General features: G+C 36.5%; 1 protein-coding gene across 2 annotated transcripts in view; it reads right to left on the reverse strand.

The window, feature by feature from the left end:
* Positions 1-24,491, reverse strand: part of glra3 (glycine receptor, alpha 3) — a 152,560-nt gene that overhangs the window by 39,830 nt on the left and 88,239 nt on the right. For both annotated transcript variants that reach the window (XM_049481396.1, XM_049481397.1), the window contains exons 5-6: positions 19,545-19,627; positions 12,766-12,903 (exon numbers count right to left, since the gene is read on the reverse strand). In XM_049481396.1, the coding sequence (XP_049337353.1) occupies positions 12,766-12,903; positions 19,545-19,627 (221 nt within the window). The remainder of the gene's footprint in view (positions 1-12,765; positions 12,904-19,544; positions 19,628-24,491) is intronic.

A 24,491-nucleotide genomic window follows, 5' to 3' on the forward strand; every position in this document is an offset into this window, starting at 1 on the left:
TTTGAAGAGCTCTGTCTTCAGGAGTTTATTAAAGATAGTGAGAGATTCTCCTGATCTGGTAGTGGAAGGTAGTTTGTTCCACCATTGGGGAACTCTGTATGAGAACAGTCTGGATTGCTTTGTGTGAATGTTTGTTTGGTAAAGTGAGGCGTTGTTCATTGGAGGAGCGCAGCGGCCGGGAGGTAGCGTAAGCCTTCAGGAGTGATCAGTGCAGGTAGGAAGGAGCTGTTCTGTCATCACCTTGTAGGCGATTGTAAGAGTTTTGAATTTGATGCGAGCATCAACTGGTAGCCAGTGGAGCTCAATGAGCAGCGGGGTGACATGTGCCCGTTTTGGTTGGTTGAAGACCAGACGTGCTGCTGCATTCTGGATCATTTGGAGTGGTTTTACTACACAGGCTGGGAGGCCAGTTAGCAGGGCATTGCAGTAGTCGAGGCGTGAGATGACGACTGCTTGTACCAGGATTTGGGTGGCCTGTTGCGTCAGAAACGGTCTAATTTTTCTAAAGTGTGTAATATTGGCACTGCTGTGTTGATTTTTGGCACTCGGCCATCGGTGCCAATTTTACACGTTATAGCACTCTATCTCATGTATTATTGCTTAATTATTATGATTTTTAATAATATTGCTTTTATTCTAGAAGTCTCTTGTCCACATACAGCACATGACCCTGCTGGGCCTCCATCCTCTGCCTCCTCCTATAAGCCACTGTGTCCCCAAGTCCTAACACTCGTATTTGGATAGGGGTTGAGTTCGGTTGAGAGTCAGCGGCGGTGTCAGACAGTAAACGTCCCTGAGCTAATTTTAGAGCAGACAGACAGACAGTAACTTAGCAACTAATCCAAAAAAACACGATTACATCTCCCAGCATACAGCTTTAATTCTCCTCAGTCTGCTCCCGAACCCCGCGGACACGAACCAGAGGCCTCGTTCCTCAATACAGGAATAAAGGATGTGCGTTTATAAGCGCTGAGGAGACGAGCAGGGCTCTCGCGGTGCAGGATGAGTCTAATCTGCTTCCTCTGTGAGAGAAATCAGCTTTTGTTGGCGGCTCTGATTAGATTGACACATTTTCACTCAGCTGTCCCAGAAAAAAGCAGCAGGAAATTAACAATTCAGCTCATATTCCCCTCAGTGCTCCTCAAGCCATCTAAAGATGCTGTAATCCAGTTAAAGTACAGATACACACACACACACACACACACAATTCTGCCTGGTGCTCTGGGTCTGGCCGGCCAAAGTTAGAGTCTTTATTATATGTCTGTTTGGCTCTAATCTTAATAAAAGAGGATAAAAAAGATAATCAAGGTCATTTATAGCTTATTCACTCCAATCAACCACCAATCATAAACGGCAAAAGTTTTGGTACCACTATAAAATAAGACTACCTTTATAAAGGGTTTATAAATGGTTTACAATTAGTTTATTAATGGTTAAAAATTAGGTTGTAAATGCCATAAAAATCATTAATAATCAGTTATAACACACACGTAGAAAGGGCAACAATGACCTGTTGTTTGTCAAATAGTGAATCCACAGCATCTACACTGTTGCCCTTTCTACATATGTGTTATAACTGATTATTAATGATTTTTAAGGCATTTACAACCTAATTAGTAACCATTAATAAACTAATTGTAAACCATTTATAAACCCTTTATAAAGGCAGTCTTATTTTAAAGTGGTACCAAAGTTTTAATACGTATCCCAAATGTATATTAACCACAGGAAAGAAATTCTCCAAATACTCCTATTCTACACCCTGTGCAAGGTACATCTCCATGCTCATTGCTATCTCACACCCTGTCAACAGTCTAATTTCACACCGTCCAAAATTAGGTGTGTTTAGATGAATTTCTTTTGTATTGCTATCTTGGCGATGAGAAACACAGGTGCCCCACTGTCTTATTAGAACCCTGACAACAGTCAGTAGTCGGATGTTCATTGCCATCTTGGCAACACAGGCGCACCTGTGCACAAACCAACTTGTACATCAACAGTTAAAAGAAAGAATGAGTGTGAACGAGCAGTGTGAACAAAAGATCTGTTGCTCTCACTATTTTCTTTTGGTCAGATCTTCTAAGAAGTTAATCTTATTGTTGACTCATTACAAAAAATCTGTAAGTAACAGTGAATTCCATATTTTCTGAATAAAATCACAATTCAAATAATAATAACAATGTATGTTAAAGCATGTAGGTTTATTTTCTGCACAATTTACTTTTCATACAGGCCCATTCACAGGCTTCTGCCCATCCACAGGCTCTCCTAAGGGTCTGCAATTGGATACTACTTGCACATTAAAGTACTTGCGACTTTCAAAAATCTTAAAATGTTTTATATTTACTAAACTTCATTTCTTAAAGTATTTCTTTATTTATTTAGTTGAGTAGTTTTTGCTTCTCATAATCTGGATTCGAACATTACTCAAATATTCACTATTCACTGTACACCTGTAACTCTACCTCTTCACTACTTTACTTTAACTGATGCTCTCAAACACTTTATATTACATTACATTTAGTGGACGCTTTTGTCCAAACCAACCTACAAATAATATTGTATATTGATGCTGTCCAATGAAAAAAACAAGTATCTCCAAAACAGCAACTTTACAGGGAAGTGAAAAAAATATTCTAAACGTTCAATGTAAGTCAATGTAAAAATATATATTTTAAATTAGTAGTAGTAATTTAATTTACTTCCTAAAAATTTGCATGATATATCGCGACATACTATAACAGTTGTTTTTAACACACTTTGCTAGATTTTTTTTTTTACAAAAGTATATTTGGAAATAAGTATTTTAGAAGTATATTGAATTACCTTAAATCTAAAAGTGTACTTTATAGTAGTCTATTTTTCTTAAAAAATACACTATATTGTACTTTTTAAAAAATACAATCAAAGTTTACTCTTAAACATTTGATGAAAGCATAATATTAATGTACTTTTAATATATGTTAAGTAAGTATATATGTCTGTTAGTATATTTACAGCAAACTTTGAAAAAAATCTCAATATGTTTTAAGTACAATTAAAAAAAATATACATTTTTTTGAGCAGGGTAATGCATTTATTAGAAGGGGCATCCACAAACATATACTAGACATATAGTGCATGTTATAACGATTGGCTGCTGCATCCTGAATAAAGAGAACATTAAATCAATTGTATTCAATTCTATTTTTCTTACAGAGCTGAAGTGATTCTTCAACTGGCTGGAAGCAACAGGGTATTGTGGGTAAGTATATGGTTAAGCGTACGCCCTCCAGCACTGCCCTCGGCTGAGTACAGCTGATAAACAGCTGGGTATATAACAGCTGAGAATCCTGCTCTTGGTCTATAGACTATATTGTTTCCGTTTATAACTGCAGACATATTAGCTGTTCCCTCTGTAATATCCCATCCACTTATTGCAAACAGTATCTCTGCACATGATCAATATCTACACCCGTCCAGCACGCCCAGATCAATTCAATTACAGCGGGAGATGTTTGAGTTGCGTCTGGGGAATCGACTGAGTGACAGATAGAGCTCCTCAGGGAGCAAACAGAAACAACCTATACAGCCAATAGGAGACTTCCAGCCTGCCAGCCTGGCCTGGATTAATGTGTATGAGAGTGTGTGAGCATGTTTATAACAAGCATGGATACTGTATAACAATTTAACTCAAATGAACAAGCAGAAACTGTTCTGTAAAGAAAGTATACAAACTCTGTTATGATCTAACTTAAAAAAATACACTTAACTTAAGATCAGTGATATTGTACCATATTGAAACTAACTCAATTATTAAAGCAGTACAGTACAGTATCGGTGCTTTATCAAAATCTAACTCAAATAAACAAGCGTAAACTGCGCTGTAATGAAGGTATGCTACTCTGTTATGATCTAACTTAAAAAAATACACTTAACTTAAGGTTAGTGATATTGTACCATATTGAAACTAACTCAATTATTAAAGCAGTACAGTACAGTATCGGTGCTTTATCAAAATCTAACTCAAATAAACAAGCGTAAACTGCACTGCAATGAAGGTATGCTACTTTGTTATGATCTAACTTAAAAAAATGGACTTAACTTAAATGAGCAGAGATATTGTACCATATTTGCAAAGTGGGAACTACATTACAATTTACTCAATTAATAGAGCAGAAACAAAAGTGACAGTATTTGGTCTGTATCACAATCTAACTCAAATAAACAAGAAGAAACTGTTCTATAGTGAAAGTATGGATACTGCATCACCATGTAACTCAATTAAAAAAAGACAGAAACTGTACTACAGTGAATGTAAGGGTACGGCGTTACAATCTAACAAATAACAGAAAAATCATAATATAGTGAAATTATAAGTACTGTCTCACAATCTAACTCAAATAAACAAGAAGAAACTGTACTGTAAAGAAAGTATACAAACTCTGTTATGATCTAACTTAAAAATTGGACGTAATTTATAAGAGCAGGGAAATTGTACCTTTTGAAAATATGGGAACTGTATTACAACTAACTCAATTAATAGAGCAGAAACGATACAAAGGTTACAGTATCTGGTCTGTACAGGGTTCATACATGATAAATTTCCATGATTTTCCCATGACTTTTTCAGGCCTTCAAGGCAAATTCTCATGACCATACGATTTTTAAAACATCAGTGCAGACATGGACAATACAACAATAAAACACAAAAAATAAACTAAAACTATAATTAAAATTGATTATAGTAAGTCTCACACACAATCAATCTAACTCAAATAAACAAGCAGAAACCATACTGTAATGAAAATATAGCTACTGTATGAGGCTCTAACATAAATAAAATATCATATATATATTGTGCCATATTGAAAATATGGGAACTGTATTACAACTAACTCAATTAATAGAGCAGAAACTGTACTTTAGAGAATGTAGCCGTACTGTATTACAATCTAACTCAAATAAACAAGCAGTAACTGTACTGTAATGAAAGCACACAAACTGTTATGATCTAACTTAAAAATTGGACGTAATTTATAAGGTCAGTGTTATTGTACCATATTGAAAATATTGGAACTGTATTACAACTAACTCAATTAATAGAACTGAAATTGTGATATAATGACAGTACAGTTGAGTATTAGTGCTGTATCTAAATCTAACTCAAATAAACAAGCAGAAACCGTACTGTAATGAAAGTATAGCTACTGCAAGAGGCTCTAACATACATAAAATATCAGATATATTGTGCCATATTGAAATTATAGGAACTGTATAGGAACTAACTCAATTAATAGAGCAGAAACTGCACTATAGTGACAGTATGGGTACTGTTGCACAATCCAACTCAATTAAAAGCACAAAAAAGTACTGTAATAAAAAAAGTGGTACTGTTTCACAGTCTAACTCAATTAAACAGGACATGCACTATATTACAGTGAATGTATGGGTACTATGGGTATCTAACTCAAATCCAAGAGCAGATAAACTGTACTATAATGAAAGTATAGCTACTCCATTATGTCTTACTCAATTAAAAGAGCAGAACCATTGTACCATGTTAAAATATATGTGAACTGTAATACAACTAACTCAATTAATAGGACAGAAACTGTACTATAGTGACAGTGCAGTACAGTATTGGTGCTTTAACTCAAACTAACTCAAATAAACAAGCAGAAACTGCACTGTAATACAAGTATAGACACTGAATTAGGCGGCTCTAACATGATTAAAAGATCATATATATCTTGAAAATAGTGCCAAATAATCAAAGGACCAATGTCCAACGTGGCCAAAAGTGGAAGTCGATGATTTGAGTTATATATTCAGCTCTTTCTGCTGTAGGTCGCTGTCTTCACTGTCAGATAAAAGATTCTCTCTGTCAGACTTCCTTCTGTTCTTTTTGTTCTTTCAAAACTTTTATAATCCCACACTCAGGGACCTCGCACTCTGGAAGAAGAAGAATATAACAGATTCTTGTCAATGTTTCAGAGACTCTCACTTCTTAAGTCTGCATCAAGGTTATTCTGTAGTGCAGAGACCTATTCAATAATATAACAGCCCACGTGAAAAGAATGCTTTCATTAGAGCTTGTTAAAGAAGAATTCTCCGCCTGTCCCGCTCGTCCCTGACACGACTTAAAGACACAGTGTCCGTTTAACCCGTCCAAGTCTCGAGACAAACCAGCAATGATAATACTTACAGGCCAACAAAGAAGCTAGACGTCCACCAATGAACCAAAGGCACTTAGCCATTTATGTTTTTCAAAAAAAAACAGAGCCGTAAAACCAAGTTTTACTGATAGTGTTGGTACTGTACTGTATCATAACTCAAATAAAAACAAAAAACTATAATAGTAAAATTATGGATACTATACCACAATTTAACTCAATTTAAAATCTAGAAACTTTACTATAGCGAATATATGGGTGTTGACTATACCACAATCTAACTCAATAACAAAAGCAGCAAATCTACTATATTTAAAAACATCAGGGCTGTATCACAATCTAACTCAAATGAAAAAAGGTAAAAAAAAAAACAACAAAACTATAATATAGTGAAATTAAGGGTACTGTCTCTCAATCGAACTAAATTAAATGAGCAAAAACTACTATACTGAAAGTATGGTTACTATATCACATTCTAACTCAATAAAAGGAAAAGAAACTGTACTATAGTGAGATTATGAGTATTGTCTTGCAATCTAACTCAATCAAAAGAGAAGAAACTGTGCTATAGTAAAAGTATGGATACTGTGTCTCAATCTAACTCAATTAAAAGAGAAGAAACTGTGCTATAGTAAAATTATGGATACTGTTTCACAATCTAACTCAATTAAAAGAGAAGAAACTGTGCTATAGTAAAATTATGGATACTGTTTCACAATCTAACTCAATTAAAGAGCAGAAACTGTACTATAGGAGAAGTATGGGTACTGTCTCATAATCTAACTCAATGAAGAGGAAAGAAACTGTACTATAGTGCATTTATGAGTACTGTCTTGCAATCTAACTCAATTAAAAAAAGAAGAAACTCTACTATGGTGAAAGTATGGGTATTATTTCACAATCTAACTCAATGAAAAGAGAAGAAACTCTACCATAGTAAAAGTATGGGTACTATCTCATAATCAAGCTCAATTAAAATATAAGAAACTGTGCTATAATGAAAATATGGGTACTGTCCTATTGTCTAACTCAATTTAAAGAGCATAAACTGTACTATATTGAATGTATGGATTCCAAATTACAATCTAAGTCAATTAAATGAGAAGAAACTGTACTGTATTAAATGTATGAGTACTGTCTTGCAATCTAACTCAATTAAAAAGAGCAGAATGTAAAAGCTGGTTCCAGGACTAGGCAGCCTCCAGCCACCAGAGGGGGCAATGAGTGGCTTCTGGAGGCAATCATGCCTAGCTAGCAACACCTGTGCCCTGCCTTTAAAAGAGGGAGGAACACAGACCACCAATTGCTGTCTTTGTTTGTGTGTGAGTGTGTTTCTGAACAGCCAATGGCTGTCATGTCTTCTTTTCTTGAGTTTTTGAGTTCCTAGAACCTTCTTTCTGTATTTTCTTCCTCTCTCAAGAGGAAAGCCAGGTTCTTTTCTTTTATTTTCCATCTGCTTTCAGTGCCCACCCCTTTTAAGCCTGTCCTGGAAACAATTTAACTTAAAAAAAAAAACTATAATAAAATGAAATTATAAGTACTGTCCTAAAATAACTATAACAAAATAACAAAATAACTCTTAAATAATAATTAAAAGAGCAAAAACTGTATTGTAGTGAGAGTATGATTACTGCGTCAGGCTCAAGTTGACTTACAAGAGCAGAAACTCTACTATAGTGAAAATTTCTCATAATCTAACTCAAACTGTAGCAATTTAACTCAATTTAGAAAGCAGAAACTGTACTATACTGGAAGTATTGTACTATATTACAATCTAACTCAATGAAATGAGAAGAAACTGCTGTAGTAAAAGTATGGGTACTATATCACAATGTAACTCAATTAAAGAGAAGAAAACTGTACTACTGTACTGTAGTAAAAGTATGGGTACTGTCTCATTATCTAACTCAATTAAAAGATAAGAAAGTGTACTATAGAGAAAGTATGGGCACTATATCACAATCTAACTCAAAGAAAGGGGAATAAACTGTTCTGTATTGAATGTATGAGTACTGTCTTGCAATCTAACTCAATTAAAAGAGCAAAAACTGTACTGTAGTGAGAGTATGATTACTGCGTCAGGCTCAAGTTGACTTACAAGAGCAGAAACTCTACTATAGTAAACATTTATCATAATCTAACTCAAACTGTAGTGAAAGTATAGGTACTGTTTTCATGATTTAACTCAACTCAACTCAAACTAAAAGCTGATAAACTATGGTACAGAGAAAGTACTGATACTGTATCAGAATCCACTTTAATTGAAAGAGCAGAAACATTAATGCAGTCAATGTAACTCTACCTAACTCAATTAAAAAGCAGTACTGAACCACTTTAACTTTAAAGCAACTGTACTGTAGTGGAAATTATAGATATCATAATGCAATCTAACTCAATTTAGAAAGCAGAAACTGTACTATACTGGAAGTATTGTACTATATTACAATCTAACTCAATGAAATGAGAAGAAACTGCTGTAGTAAAAGTATGGGTAGTATATCACAATGTAACTCAATTAAAGAGAAGAAAACTGTACTACTGTACTGTAGTAAAAGTATGGGTACTGTCTCATTATCAAACTCAATTCAAAGATAAGAAAGTGTACTATAGAGAAAGTATGGGTACTATATCACAATCTAACTCAAAGAAAGGGGAATAAACTGTTCTGTATGAGTACTGTCTTGCAATCTAACTCAATTAAAATAGCAAAAACTGTACTGTAGTGAGAGTATGATTACTGCGTCAGGCTCAAGTTGACTTACAAGAGCAGAAACTCTACTATAGTAAACATTTCTCATAATCTAACTCAAACTGTAGTGAAAGTATAGGTACTGTTTTCATGATTTAACTCAACTCAACTCAAACTAAAAGCTGATAAACTATAGTACAGATAAAGTACTGATACTGCATCAGAATCCACTTTAATTGAAAGAGCAGAAACATTAATGCAGTCAATGTAACTCTATCTAACTCAATTAAAAAGCAGTACTGTACAACTTTAACTTTAAAGAAACTGTACTGTAGTGGAAATTATAGATATCATAATGCAATTTAACTCAATTAAAAGAGCTGAAACTGTAATATACTAAAGCTATGGGTACTGGCATACATAGTGATTCAGTCTGAACTCTCGAGCTGAATCGTGCGACGGCGACGGTGATGCTAACGTGCCAGCAACGAGGCCAGACGTCCACAAAGGAACGCTACTTAGCCGCGTGCGCTTACTGGGAAAGCAGGACGGCGAAAACAAGGTTTTTCAATTACCCAGACGATAGGAAGGCTGGTCGCCTTTCACGCCGAGTATTATTACTCGCTCTGTGATCACAAGAACACCTCGACTCCCTCATAAATACCCCAGCTCTTCCCCTCGCCGCGGCGCGCCACCGTGCTGATTAGCGCCCGTGATTATGCTGCTCGTGCAGCTGTGCTAACACGGACATGACAGCTCATGAAAAATGCACGCGTGCCGTACATAATGCAGCGCTCATTCACACTCAGCGGCCGCGCAAGATCTATACAGCTGCACACGGCCCGCTAACAGCCAGCAGTCACAGCCAAAATCACGAGTGCCAAATGTCCTCGGGCGCGTCAGTCCGCCGAACGCAAATGCCGAATGCACTCAGAGCCACGGCCTATTATTTATGGAGTCGCGACTCATTATTTATAAGTGTGCAAACTGCAAATCTGTGTTTTGCACTTTTCTAAGGTCATCTTAACATCCAGCATGGAACATTTAAGCAGGGCTGTTTAATTGCAGCAAAGCAAATTCTCCCTGAAAATCCATTGGCAACCATTGTCTGCTGGGTATGCTAAGAGGGAATGCTAATGCTAAGGGATGCTAAGTGAACTCTTTATGCAAATTTACATTTGAATATTAAATACAAAACAACATCTTTAGACTTGGCTGGAAACACCTTCTCATTCAACGTCATTCAGACTATAATCTTTATAGACGTATAATCATTGAGAACATTAATGAATGAATGAATGAATTAAGTTACACTTGCAGTATATAGCGCTTTTCTAGAAACACAAGCACTTTTCTTTACACACAAGCACACATTACACATCAACACTCAACCACACACCGGTGAGAAGCAGCAGCCAATAGCGCACAGCGTACTCTCAACCAGAAACAACCGTCCACCTAGATCAGGGGTGTCCAAACTACGGCCCGCAGGCCATTTTCGTCCCGTTTCCTTTTTTGGAGCGGCCCGCAAGGTATTTTAGAAATAGAATGAAAGTTGGCCCGCTGTTAAGCAGGTTTTTATAATGTGAGATTCAAAGTTTCAACGCTAGGTGTCAGAAACCAACGGGCCAAAGAGTCTAAAAGTGGAGAGAGTGCGCATTTCTAGCGCAGAAAAACGGACCAAAGAGTCTAAAAGCGGAGAGGGTGCACATTTCTAGCGCAGAAAAACGGACCAAAGAGTCTAAAAGCGGAGAGAGTGCGCATTTCTAGTGCAGAAAAACGGACCAAAGAGTCTAAAAGCGGAGAGAGTGCACATTTCTAGCGCAGAAAAACGGACCAAAGAGTCTAAAAGCGGAGAGAGTGCACATTTCTAGTGCAGAAAAACGGACCAAAGAGTCTAAAAGCGGAGAGAGTGCGCATTTCTAGTGCAGAAAAACGGACCAAAGAGTCTAAAAGCGGAGAGAGTGCACATTTCTAGCGCAGAAAAACGGACCAAAGAGTCTAAAAGCGGAGAGAGTGCACATTTCTAGTGCAGAAAAACGGACCAAAGAGTCTAAAAGCGGAGAGAGTGCGCATTTCTAGTGCAGAAAAACGGACCAAAGAGTCTAAAAGCGGAGAGAGTGCACATTTCTAGCGCAGAAAAACGGACCAAAGAGTCTAAAAGCGGAGAGGGTGCGCATTTCTAGTGCAGAAAAACGGACCAAAGAGTCTAAAAGCGGAGAGAGTGCACATTTCTAGCACAGAAAAACGGACCAAAGAGTCTAAAAGCGGAGAGAGTGCACATTTCTAGTGCAGAAAAACGGACCAAAGAGTCTAAAAGCGGAGAGAGTGCGCATTTCTAGTGCAGAAAAACGGACCAAAGAGTCTTAAAGCGGAGAGGGTGCTCATTTCTAGCGCAGAAAAACGGACCAAAGAGTCTAAAAGCGGAGAGAGTGCGCATTTCTAGTGCAGAAAAACGGACCAAAGAGTCTTAAAGCGGAGAGGGTGCTCATTTCTAGCGCAGAAAAACGGACCAAAGAGTCTAAAAGTGGAGAGAGTGCACATTTCTAGCGCAGAAAAACGGGCCAAAGAGTCTAAAAGTTGCCGTAATTAAGGAGTTTAATATTAAGAGACATCATGAAATCAAACATCAATTTGAAAAATCTTAGTTTACACAACACTGTCAAAGATAAAGATAGTAAGTCAAGTAAAATGGTGTGTAAATGAAATAATCAGGAAAATGTATTATTTAAAGTGGTATATTTCATTATTTGTTTTATTACAGAGTCTGTGGCCCATGACTTCAAATATATTTCTCCTTCTGGCCCCCAACAAAAAAAGTTTGGACACCCCTGACCTAGAGGACTGCATATCCATAATCTATATCTTGGCACAAACCATATATACATTTACACACACACACAAACTTACACATACACAAACTTACACATACATACCACACACATACAGTACACATTCACACCAGATCGATTTAGAGTATTCATTGAGGAAACTTGAAATATTTAATGTTCTAAAAATGTTAAATGTCACGTTCAGGAAACACTTTATTAAAATTATCTGGAAAGCTGAATAAGCTGACTGACTATGATCATTTGTGTAAAGCTTCATTATTTTATTTTTTGAATTTTAGTATATTAAAAATTAAAAATATACAAATTTTCATTGTTTTTTTCAGTTGTCTAGTTTTTTAATTCTCCTCAAGATCATAATTTATTAAAAATTATATATTTTAAATAGTAAATGTTGAATAGTGAAGTGATCCAGACTATAAAGGAACACATAAGGAATCATGTAGTAACTAAAAGTGTTAAACAAACCTAAATACTCTGTGAAGAAGCTTTTAGATGCTCTTATCTGAGGCTGGTAACTCTGATGAACTTATCCTGTAAAATAGAGGAAGCTCTTGCCCTTCCTTTCCTGGAGCAGTCCTGATGAGTGCCAGTTTCATCATAACATTTTTATATAGTCTTTGCAGTGACTGCACTTGAGGATACTTTCTTGAAAGTTCTTGAAATTCTGCTTTTTCGGTTGAATGACCCTCATTTTAAAACGTATTGTTTACTTTACTTTACATTACTCAAATATTCACTATTCACTGTATACCTGTAACTCTACCTCTTCACTACTTTCCTTTAACTGATGCTCTCAAACACTTTATTAAGAGACAAGAAATTCAAGTAATTAACTCTTGATGAGTTCAGCAGCACAGCTGTTAACTGAAAGCCTGAATTCCAGGAGACTCTACCTCATAAAGCTGACTGAGAAAATCCAGCAGAGATGTATAAAAAGCTGTTTAATCTAAGCAAGAGGAGCTACTTTGAAGAATCGAACATATGAAACATAAATTCTCGTTTGTTTAACACTTTTTTGTTCACTAAATAAATATATTTATTTTCTTCATGACTCAGATTAGACTCATACCTGTGTTGTAGTGTTTGGTGCAGTATCTGAGGTCGGACTCGTCCTTCAGGATGAACTGTGGAAGCGTCAGTCCGTCGGCCACCTGCACCGGACCGTTCGCCTGCCACTCGAAGATCAGATCGTTCATGGTGTAGCCAACTGTAGAGACAGGAGATAATAGAGGTAAGAGTTGCGCAATTAAAAAAAATAAATATATAAAAACGTCTAGAATATAATCAAGAGGAAGATGGATGATCACAAGCCATCAAACCACCAAACTGAACTGCTTGAATTTTTGCACCAGGAGTAAAGCAGCATAAAGTGATCCAAAAGCAGTGTGTAAGACTGGTGGAGGAGAACATGATGCCAAGATGCAGGAAAACTGTGATTAAAAACCAGGGTTATTCTACCAAATATAGATTTTTGATCTCTTAAAATTTATGAATGAATATGAACGTTTTTATTGTGTTATTTGAGGTCTGAAAGCTCTGCATCTTTTTTTTGTAATTTCAGACATTTCTCACTTTCTGTAAATAAATGCTCTAAATGACAATATTTAATTTGGAATTTGGGAGAAATGTTGTCTGTAGTTTATAGAATAAAACAACAATGTTCATTTTACTCAAACATAAATCTATAACTAGCAAAATCAGAGAAACTGTTTCAGAAACTGAGGTGGTCTCTTAATTTTTTTTTTATTCACAGCTGTATAGACTTTTACATCACTATTATATAATCAGCTCTGCTAGTAAACACAAGAGTGAGTGCACGCTTTGCCTCAGACCAAAGGTTTCCCATAATGCATCAGTCTAACCCAGAAGACACAACAGTGCCCATATTCTGGGAGCACTTGGAGATCACTGCAGTAAGTCATCGGCCTAAAAAAACCTGTGACTCAATGCAGAGGCTTTATTAGTCAGTAGTCATATTTGCAGTTTGAGTCGTGCAGCTTTTTTATGCATGTTTTCAGACACCAGACTGTTTTACACTGATACAAAACTAATGTATCTAATGTATAGATCTCATGCCACAGCAGTGACATAGTCTTTATGAAAACAATTAATGGCCCTGCACAAGGCGTGTCGTGATGCTCATTGCTATCTTACACCCCGTTAATAGTCTATTTTCACGGCTTGCACCTGTGCTGTTAAATTAGTGTCAGAGTTTAGGAATAAATCTACTCTGATGGGTGTGGTGGTCTGGAAGTGAGGTGTGTTTAGATACATTTCTGACGTGTTGCTATACATTTTGGTGATGGAAAACACAGGAGCGCCACTGACTGATTAAAACCCTGACAACAGCCAATCATCAGAGTCCATTCCTATACACACTCACAGTTTGCAGAGCGCAAACCCTATTAGACTTTTAACTCAACAATAAACAGAATAAAGAATAAAATAACATTACTGTTCCCTTAAATGAGCTGCTGGTGTATCTTTGCGCAAAAGCATCACACTGTTAAGATACAAACAAGCAAAAGTCAGAGCTCACCTGCCTCTTAAAGGGAATGGAAGCTGACACACAGATTGGTTTATTTCATGTTACACCCAAAATTAAGCACATCCATGATTAATTATAATAATTAGTCAATGAATTTTGCATGTTTTAAACCATGCAAGGCGTATTTTCTGTGCACGATTTGAAATTAACCAATGCACTACTGATCACTAAAATAGGGCCCTTGATAAAGGATAAATTAGCTCATCTTTTTTGTCTCGATTGGCTTTGTTCTCTAAAGACATAAAAAAGAAGGAAAGTGTTGATTCCTTCAGTCATCTTGATCCTGTGCTACAGAGGGAACTCTTGCTCCTCTTTTTTCTGGGGCGGACCTGATGAGAGCCAGTTTCATCATATCATTTTTGAAAGTCTTGAGGATACTTTATTATTGAAATGCTTCAGATTGACTGATCTTTTCTTTACTTAGTTGAGTAGTTATTGCTTCTCATAACATGGACTAGAACATTACTCAAATATTCACTATTCACTTTATACCTGTAACTCTACCTCTTCACTACTTTACTTTAACTGATGCTCTCAAACACTTTATTAAGAGACAAGAAATTCAAGTAATTAACTCTTGATGAGGCACAGCACTTATTCCAGTAGGTTATTTGCCTAAAAAACCTGTGACTCAAAGCAGAGGCTTTATTAGTTAGTAGTCATATTTGCAATTTGAGTTTTCAAACATCAGACTCTTTCACACTAATACAAAACTCTACATATCTGCAGGGGTTGAACACTGAAACTGAAACACCTGGTTTTAGAGCACAATAATTGATTGTGGTGACGGACAGTTCTGGTGAAAACAGGAGAGTTGAGGTGCACATTGAATTCTGCCGTGATTTGAGCAATAAAAACGTGGTTTTATGTTTTTTGAATACAATCCGGGTTAGCACCCGAACATCCCTTTCAGACAGCTTCCTCTTACAGCGTCCACAGTTAATCCTGTTGGATGTGGTTGGTCCTTCTTGGTGGTATGCTGACATTACCCTGGATACCGTGGCTCTTGATACATCACAAAGACTTGCTGTCTTGGTCACAGATGCTCCAGCAAGACGTGCACCAACAATTGTTCCTCTTTTGAACTCTGGTATGTCACCCATAATGTTGTGTGCATTGCAACATTTAGAGCAGAACTGTGTTCTTACCCTGCTAATTGAAGCTTCACACTCTGCTCTTACTGGTGCAATAATGTGCAATTAATGAAGATTGAACACCAGGCTGCTCCAATTTATCCATGAAACCTCCCACACTAAAATAAGTGTTTCAGTTTCATTGTCCAACCGCTGTATTTACTGTATGGATCTTGGGTCACAGTACTAACATAGTCTTTCTGAAAACGACTAAGAGAATTTAATGTAAAATAAAGAAATTATCTCATCTTTTCCTCTCGATTTGCTTTGTTCTCTAAAGACCAGGAAAGGGTCTCTTCCTCTGGTCGTGTGCGCTCTGTAACTGCCGCCCCGCTAGGCCTTTGCCCGACCGCCGCGCATAATAAAACAGCACAATCCTCAAGAAATGAAGACGAATTATCTCCCAAAGCATTAAAACCGAGCCAGTGAAAATATCCCCGGGGCGAACTGCTCTGGAAAAGAGATGGTGTGTAAAAAATGTTTAAATAAATTATAGCGGACGTAATTAGAAGGAATCTTGCCGTTCTTTATTTAGCTCCAGACAGCCATTTTGGCCTTCTTTTGCCTCGCTGGCGTGGGGGTTGAAGATGAGGTTGGTTGGGAAGGCAGGGAGGTGAAAATTGCTTTGAGGAGGTGCTTCCCTTTAGTCACAAGTTTTAATCTAACATTTCTCTAAATTACCCTTTGGGCGCTATTTTAGAGCTCTTTATGTGAGCTGTCGGCCCTGAACCATGCAGCTTCTAAAATACAGTTAGCACCATGCTAATAGGCATGCTGTTAACCTTTATTAGACTTCTTTTTAGCTATATGTTAGCATGTTAGCATTGTTGCAGACGTGTGGAAATAAAGAAGCAAACTTCAGACAGCACACAGGTCTAGTATATGTTCAGGACTCTGGTGCTCATGGTTCAGGTGCTGTTCTGTGAGGAGGCACCACAGGTTTGGTGCTGTGGCTTCGTCTCCCTGTCCAGTGGCTTTCTGTGAACGCGGCCACTCTGAAATATGCAGAGACGGAGACAGATTCCCCCTGACAAGAGGACTTCCATTAAAAGCCTGCACCCTCCACACACACACACACACACACACACACAGTCCTGAAAGAATTATATCCACACAGCGCCGCCAGCCCTGCTGAGAATCCAGCGCTCACCAGCAGGACTTTACTGGATACTTTAGCCACACTGTGCACTAGTTTTACCATAAAGAGAGAGAGAAAGACACACAGAGAGAGACAGAGAGTGAGAGAGCAAGAGAGAGAGCATAAGAGTACTTTTGCCTCAGAGAGAGAGAGAGCAAGAAAGAGAGAAATACAGTACAGGGAGATACAGACAGAGACAGAGCGAGCAAAAGAGAGTACTTCTGCCTTAGAGAGTGAGGGAGAGAGAGAGACAGACACAGAGAGAAAGACAGAGAAAAAGAGATAGACAGAGAGAGAGAGCATGAGAGAGAGAGAGTGCAAGAGAGTACTTGCCCCTCAGAGAGAGAGAGACAGACACAGAGAGAGACACACATAGAGCAAAAGAGAGACAGACAGAGAGCGAAAGCAAGAGAGAGAGAGAAAGAAAGTGAGCGAGTGCGAGAGAGAGCACGAGAGAGAGAGAGAGAGAGAGAGAGAAAGTGTGTAAGAGAGCAAGACAGACACATGGAGACAGAGCGCGAGAGAGTACTTCTCCCTCAGAGAGAGAGAAAGCGAGAGAGAGAGAGAGCATGAGAGAGTACTTTTGCCTCAGAAAGAGAGAGAGAGTGAGTGAGGGAGAGAGACAGACACAGAGAGAGAGAAAGACAGAAAAACGCAGAGAGAGAGAGAGAGAGAGAGACAGAGAAAAATAAGACAGAGAGAGACACAGAGAAAGAGACAGATACACAGCAAGAGAGAGAGAGAGTGAGTGCAAGAGAGTACTTTTGCCTCAGAAAAAGAGAGAGAGAGTGAGGGAGAGAGAAAGACAGAGAGAGAGAAAGACAGAAAAACACACAGAGGGAGGGAGATAGAAGGACACAGAGGGAGAGAAAGACAGAAAAACACAGAGAGAGAGAGTGAGGGAGGGAGGGAGAGAGACAGACAGAGGGAGAGAAAGACAGAAAAACAGAGAGAGAGACACACAGAGAAAGAGGCAGATATACAGAGAGATAAAGAGAGACACAGACAAACAGAGATAGACAGACAGAAAGAAAGAGAAAGAGCATGAGAGAGTACTTCGGCCTAAGAGAGAGTGCAAGAGAGAGAGACACACAGGGAAAAAGACAGAGAGAGAGAGAGAGAGAGAGAGAGAGGCTGAGGGATGTTTTAGTCTAAAATCTACAGAGATTTAAAAGAGCAGTGCTGATAACTCCTCACCCCGACCCTGCAGTTACTGCTCTCTAGGACCGGGTACGCCGGGAATGCTGGGAATGCTGGGTAATCACAGTCACAGTTAATTACGCGGCTCCGTGTGCTACTGTGAGTGTATTTGGGAGTTGCCGCGCTCTTAAGACTCGAGTGCCCCATTAGGATTAAACTGAATGTAATATTTATTTAATATGGATGAGTTACAGTGGAGGCAGTCAGGGGTGTAATATTCTAAACAGCTGAAAATAAACAGTGTTTAACCTTTAATATTAGTCTATAAAGGGTAAAAACACAGCCTAGAAAACATGCTCCCCTCGACACGGCATAGATCTTTTAATAAGAACGAAAGTATCAGAATATGACTGAGTTTTTGAATTTGTGTTTGTCACCCTGTGGTTCTTTTAAGTGGTTGCTGTGGTATTTGATAGACTAGGAACAGGTCTAGATTGTGTATTGTAGCAACTGATTGCATTGAGGCTATCTATCTATCTATCTATCTATCTATCTATCTATCTATCTATCTATCTATCTATCTATCTATCTATCTATCTATCTATCTATCTATCTATCTATCTATCTATCTATCTATCTGTCTATCGTACTATAGTACTATATAGCATTCTATCTATCTATCTATCTATCTATCTATCTATCTATCTATCTATCTATCTATCTATCTATCTATCTATCTATCTATCTATCTATCTATCTATCGTACTATAGTACTATCTATCTATCTATCTATCTATCTATCTATCTATCTATCTATCTATCTATCTATCTATCTATCTATCTATCTATCTATCGTACTATAGTACTATTTATCTATCTATCTATCTATCTATCTATCTATCTATCTATCTATCTATCTATCTATCTATCTATCTATCTATCTATCTATCTATCTATCGTACGTACTATCGATCTATCTATCGTACTATCTATCTATCTATCGTACGTCTATCTATCTATCATACTGTTTATGACCCCTGATTATGAAGGTTATTATGCAGTATGTGGCACATTATCTAATGTAATGAATGTATCAATTATTTACTGTAGAATTTACTGCACTGTACTGGTTTCCCTTTATACCCTAAAATAATATGACCCATATGACTTTTGTGTGTCTCAGCAGAGGATACTGACCTACGCTGTGAAGATACACCAGCAGCTTATTTAAGGGAACAGTAATGTTATTTTATTCTTTATTCTGTTTATTGTTGAGTGCATGCTCTGCGTGGCTAAGATAAAACTGACTGTTGACTGTTGTCAGAGTTTAAATCAGTCAGTGGCGCACCTGTATTTCCTGTCGCCAAGATAGAAACATGCTGGACATTTACCTGAACACACCTCACTTTTAGATCACCATGCCCATCAGTGTAGACATATTCCTAAACTCTGATGCTACGTTAATAGCACGAGCACAAGTTGTAAAAATCGACTGTTGATGGGGTTTAAGATAGCAATGAGCATTGTCGCGAAGGGTGGGCTTCCCAACAATATGGAGTTTATAGAGAGGGTGAGAGCTCCAGTTGGGGGGGTAAATGAGGGGCAGATGGATCATCCACAGGAAAACAAGGAGCCCACTGTGATTTAATTTAACCCCACTTAGACTTATACACCCTAATGACTTCCTAAAGATCTCATCAGATCTGCAGGTGAGCTCATCACATCGAGGGGATACGGAAAAAACGCGACACACGAGGGGAAAAAATAACAACACGGAAAAAACGCAAGTGTTAGAGGATGAGTCTGCAGTGTTATGTAATGAGTTTGCCCTGAAGAGAAAGAGAAAAATAGAGAGAGAGAGAGAGAGATGGATGGATGCTGTTACTCACAGCTCTCCAGCTGCATAATGCACGTTTGCACATCCATGGGGAAGTTCTTCAGATCCATCGGACATGAAAGCGTCAGGGTCAGCCTGTGAAAAGAAGATAAAAAAAAGTTAAAAATGGAAAATAAAAGAAAAAATATGAATATCATATATAAGCACACAGAGCATTTTACAGTATGTCCTCCATAATGTTTGGAATAAGACATATTTTACCCTATTTTGTCCATCTCCACAGTTTACAATTTAAAATCAAACAAATCAGACATGATTTTAAAGTATATAGTCCAGATCTTATTTATTTAAGGGTATTTGGATACACTGCATTATTAAAAAGAGCCTGCAGGATTGTAAAAAAAAAAAAAATAAAATATTTGGAGGCAGATGAGACTAAGGCTATGTGTGTATCTGTGTGTATCTGTGTGTATCTGTATTTGTGTGTAATGTGAACAAATCTGTCCTTGAAAAACGCTGCCTCACATGCTGCACATTGATACCTGTATAAACGTCTCCTTCTTCACCAACAACAAATAAAAACCCTCATATTAGAGAGAGGAGAGACTCGTAGCTTTATAAAGGGTTATAAATGGATGAGGTAGCAGCTCATATGTGGAGCATCTTTTGCTGGAGTGGAGAAACAGGAAACAGCTGGTCTGAAGTTCATAGTCAAGTCGAGGAGGTGAAAAAAGGACAGGTGGTTTGCTTTTGCTGTTTTTTTAGCAGCTGTACCTGCACCAAGAGATGCAGTGTGGGTACGAGAGAGAAGCACTTTGGGGAATAGATCGATTTAAAAGAAATAGAGCAATAGGATAAATATAAGAAATAGATCTGTATCTGTCAGTTGGCTAAAACTGAGAAATAACTATAATGAAGAATTAAGAATGTGTAGTTCGCTCTATAAATTTAAATTAATGTTTAAAAACAGGGCTGTAAACAAATATATAACTGATAAATGAGCTGTCTATATATTGTAAACTTTCAAATGATTAATGATTTTTTTTAACATAATTTTCTCTTTTGTGTTTTGTTTGTTTGTTTATATATATATATGTTTATGTATATACATATATATAAATATATATGTATATGTATATACGTATGTATATATACATCTATATATATTGTACTTTTAAACTTTTAAATGATTAAGGATTTTTTTAACATCATTTTCTCTTTTGTGTTTTGTTTGTTTGTTTATATATATATATATATATAAGGCCATCTAGCCTATGAGGAAAAGGTGTTAAACAAACCAAAATATGTTTTATATATATTAGATTCTTCAAAGAAGCACCTCTTGCTTAAATTAAATAGTTTTGCACACCTTGGTTGGATTTTCTCAGTCAGCTTTATGAGGTAGAGTCTCCTGGAATTCAGGCTTTCAGTTAACAGCTGTGCTGAACTCATCAAGAGTTAATTGCTTGAATTTCTTGTCTCTTAATAAAGTGTTTGAGAGCGTCAGTTAAAGTAAAGTAGTGAAGAGGTAGAGTTACAGGTATACAGTGAATAGTGAATATTTGAGTAATGTTCGAATCCAGATTATGAGAAGCAACAACTACTCAACTAAATAAAAATGAAAAAAAAAATACTTTAAGAAATGAAGGTCAGTCAATCTGAAATATAGTATTTCAAGAATTTTGAAAGCATCCTCAAGTGCTGTCGCAACAAAGACCATTGAAAACGTAGTAATGATGAAACTGGCACTCATCAGAATCGCTCGAGGAAGAAATGACAGATGCATATGAAGGAAAAAATGTGTCTTCGTCCCATACATTATAGAGGGCACTCTGTATATTCTCTGTATTCTCACGTTTTAAACTGCAGTGCTTGGTTTTTATATTTTATTTGCATATTGAATTTGCTGTATCAGTGTCAGTTCACATTGTGAAGTGAAATGTATTTAAATGCAGTCTGCGTCTCGTGAATTTTCCACGCTGGGTATAAAAGGACCGCTGTAAAGTCGTGTTTACATCAAAGCGCAGTACCGCGGAGTCTGCCGGCGTCTGATTGGCTGTGTTTTAATTATATTCTCTCACCACGAATCAGAACGACTGCAGTCAGAGAGAACCGTCCATCGTCTTTAATCTGCACAGCTCTCGATCATCCTAACTCAAACGCCTGTGCATTAACTCAACAGCCTCATACATGTAAAATAAGCCCTCAAACGCCACTATTGACTATACTGCTCTGATACAGCTCTGGAGAAAAAAATTAAGAGAGCACTTCAGTTTCTGAGTCAGTTTCTCTGATTTTGCTATTTACAGATTTATGTTTGAGTAAAATTAACATTGTTGTTTTATTTTATAAACTACAGACAACATTTCTCCCAAATTACAAATAAAAATATTCTCATTTAGAGCATTTATTTACAGAAAATGAGAAATGGCTGAAATAACAAAAAAGATGCAGAGCTTTCAGACCTCAAATAATGCAAAGAAAACAAGTTCATATTCATAAAGTTTTAAGAGTTCAGAACTCAATATTAGGTGGATTAACCCTGGTTTTTAATCACAGTTTTTTTCATGCATCTTGGCATCATGTTCTCCTCCACCAGTCTTACACACTGCTTTTGGATAACTTTATGCTGCTTTACTCCTGGTGCAAAAATTCAAGCAGTTCAGTTTGGTGGTTTGATGGCTTGTGATCATCCATCTTCCTCTTGATTATATTCCAGAGGTTTTCAATTTGGTAAAATCAAAGAAACTCATCATTTTTAGTGGTCTCTTATTTTTTTTCCAGAGCTGTATCATCATTGCTGTCTAATGAAAAATGGATATATCCATTTTTGACGATTCTTTGTCTCCTGAATAACCTAAACACCCACACTATCACTATCTATCTATCACTATCACAGTGTCCTAAAACTCTTTTGATAAATGGTGCGTTAGAAATTCCCTAAAATTACCTGAAATAAACTATTTTTACATTGACTTTGACTATGTCGCTTGAATTGAAAGCTGAGACAATCTGCTGACATTAGTTTGTTTATTTTGACCGAATAAAATTGAATACATCTAATTTCACTAATCAGTAACCCGAGAGAGGGTGCTTTTCCTGGCGGGGGTTCATCATAGTTGAGTTCACCTTCTGGATTGGAGTGAGCACTACAGATAACAGAGTGTGTGGACAGTTTTTTTCCAGTCTGTCCTTTTAAAGTTTATAGATTTTATCCACTTTTGGATATTTGAGGGTCTTTGGGCAATTTGCACATCAAATTACAGCAGCCACAATAAACATACTTTTTGTCTTTTTACATCGTCTTCAGTTCATCTGGTTCAACTTCTTGGGTTTTCAACTTTTTCCCACCATCTTCGTTTCGTATGATGTGTGTTAAGGGCTCTAAGGACAGCGGGCGTTGCCAAATAAAAGGCTTTTAAGCTTTATTTCTTAAATTTGTGGGAAACATTTTTGTAACCATCAAAAATCACAAGTTAGGAACATAACCATTTTTTTTTTTGTATTTATGTGTTTGATAATTTTATTTTAACTGGTGCTTAGCCTTTAATTATGTTTTTTTAGTCACAGAAGGTGTGGTGTAGTTCCAAAAATTCATGTACTTTCTTTCACATTTGAAAAACAATTCAGTTCAGTTTTGATGAATGAATCATGGTCTATGATTAAAAATAATTTTTTTATTTAACCCTTATAACACAGTAATTATATCAGACAGACACATGCCCTGATCTCTTTTACTCCAGAAGACATACGGCTGCTCAAAAATATAATCATTTAAAATGTAAAAGGAAGCAGAATTGTTATATTTTCCTGGAACTGATCATGTTTTAGATCAAAATTTTACCAAGTGCCTGTTTTTTTTTTTTTTTTTACTTATTTTTGAATGTATAGACTTTAAATATATTCACACCTAAGATATATTTTCAAAAATGTTTAGACTAGAGTGTTTATGCGTTATAAAGCATAAGAATATTGATGATTTGAGTTCATTACATGGCTTATTAATTATTACTTTGATAAAATACATGGAGAAACAGCATCAGGCGGATTTATTAATGTTTCTTGATAATCAATAATCACACCTCTAGGATACATGTAGATTACATTACTAAAAACCACCTGACACTCAGAGCAGCCTATGCCTTTCAGTATTTTAATCAGGACACAAAGAAAACTACTTTATATACAAAATACAAAAATGTAAACTTTTTAGTCTAAATCAATAAAAATGTTTAGTGCAAAATAACTACTTAGTAAAGATGTGCAAGTAAAATAAAAACTATATAAAGTAGTGCGCACACCATACCTAGCCTTAGTTTGAGTAAAGCAGGTAGTTTCACAGTGTCTTTTTCTGTGGGCACTTTTGAGTCTTTATTTACTGATATTATTTGGTTTTAGAAACATCATATAAATATGTTTGAAGCACTAAAGGTAAATTATATTGCTTTATACCCTTTTAGGTGTTTTTCTCAATGGGTTTCTTGTGTGCTTTACTACACTGGGATGTCAACAAGTTCCGCCCTTTCTAACCATATATCAATCAACCTTTATTTTCACTCAGGAAGAAACATTGAGGGTGACCCTCATTTACAATGTTGCCGAGCCTTTAGAACATCAAAGGGATTGAACACATTTAATGATAATTTAGAAATAATAAGAAATAAAATAGTAAAAAAAAAATAAAAGTACGCATTTTAAATCAACATTTAATAAAAATATATATGTAAAACAGAAAATTCTAAAATACCATAAAAAAAAACAAATTTGACATAAAAATAAAAATTGTATAAAATATAAAATAAGTAAATAGATAATAGTTGAAGTAAAATAAAATATTAAAAATGATAAGTGATTAAATGAGTAATAGAACTGAATGAACAAGAATGAAAATACAAAATATTAAAAGGAAATAAAAAATAAAAGTAATAATGAATTATATATGGATGTATGGATATATGGATTATATGTTTATGTGTGAAGGGATTTCTGAGTAATTAAG

The sequence above is a fragment of the Astyanax mexicanus genome, chromosome 7 (genome assembly GCF_023375975.1).
Source record: "Astyanax mexicanus isolate ESR-SI-001 chromosome 7, AstMex3_surface, whole genome shotgun sequence".
Lineage (NCBI taxonomy): Eukaryota > Metazoa > Chordata > Actinopteri > Characiformes > Acestrorhamphidae > Astyanax > Astyanax mexicanus.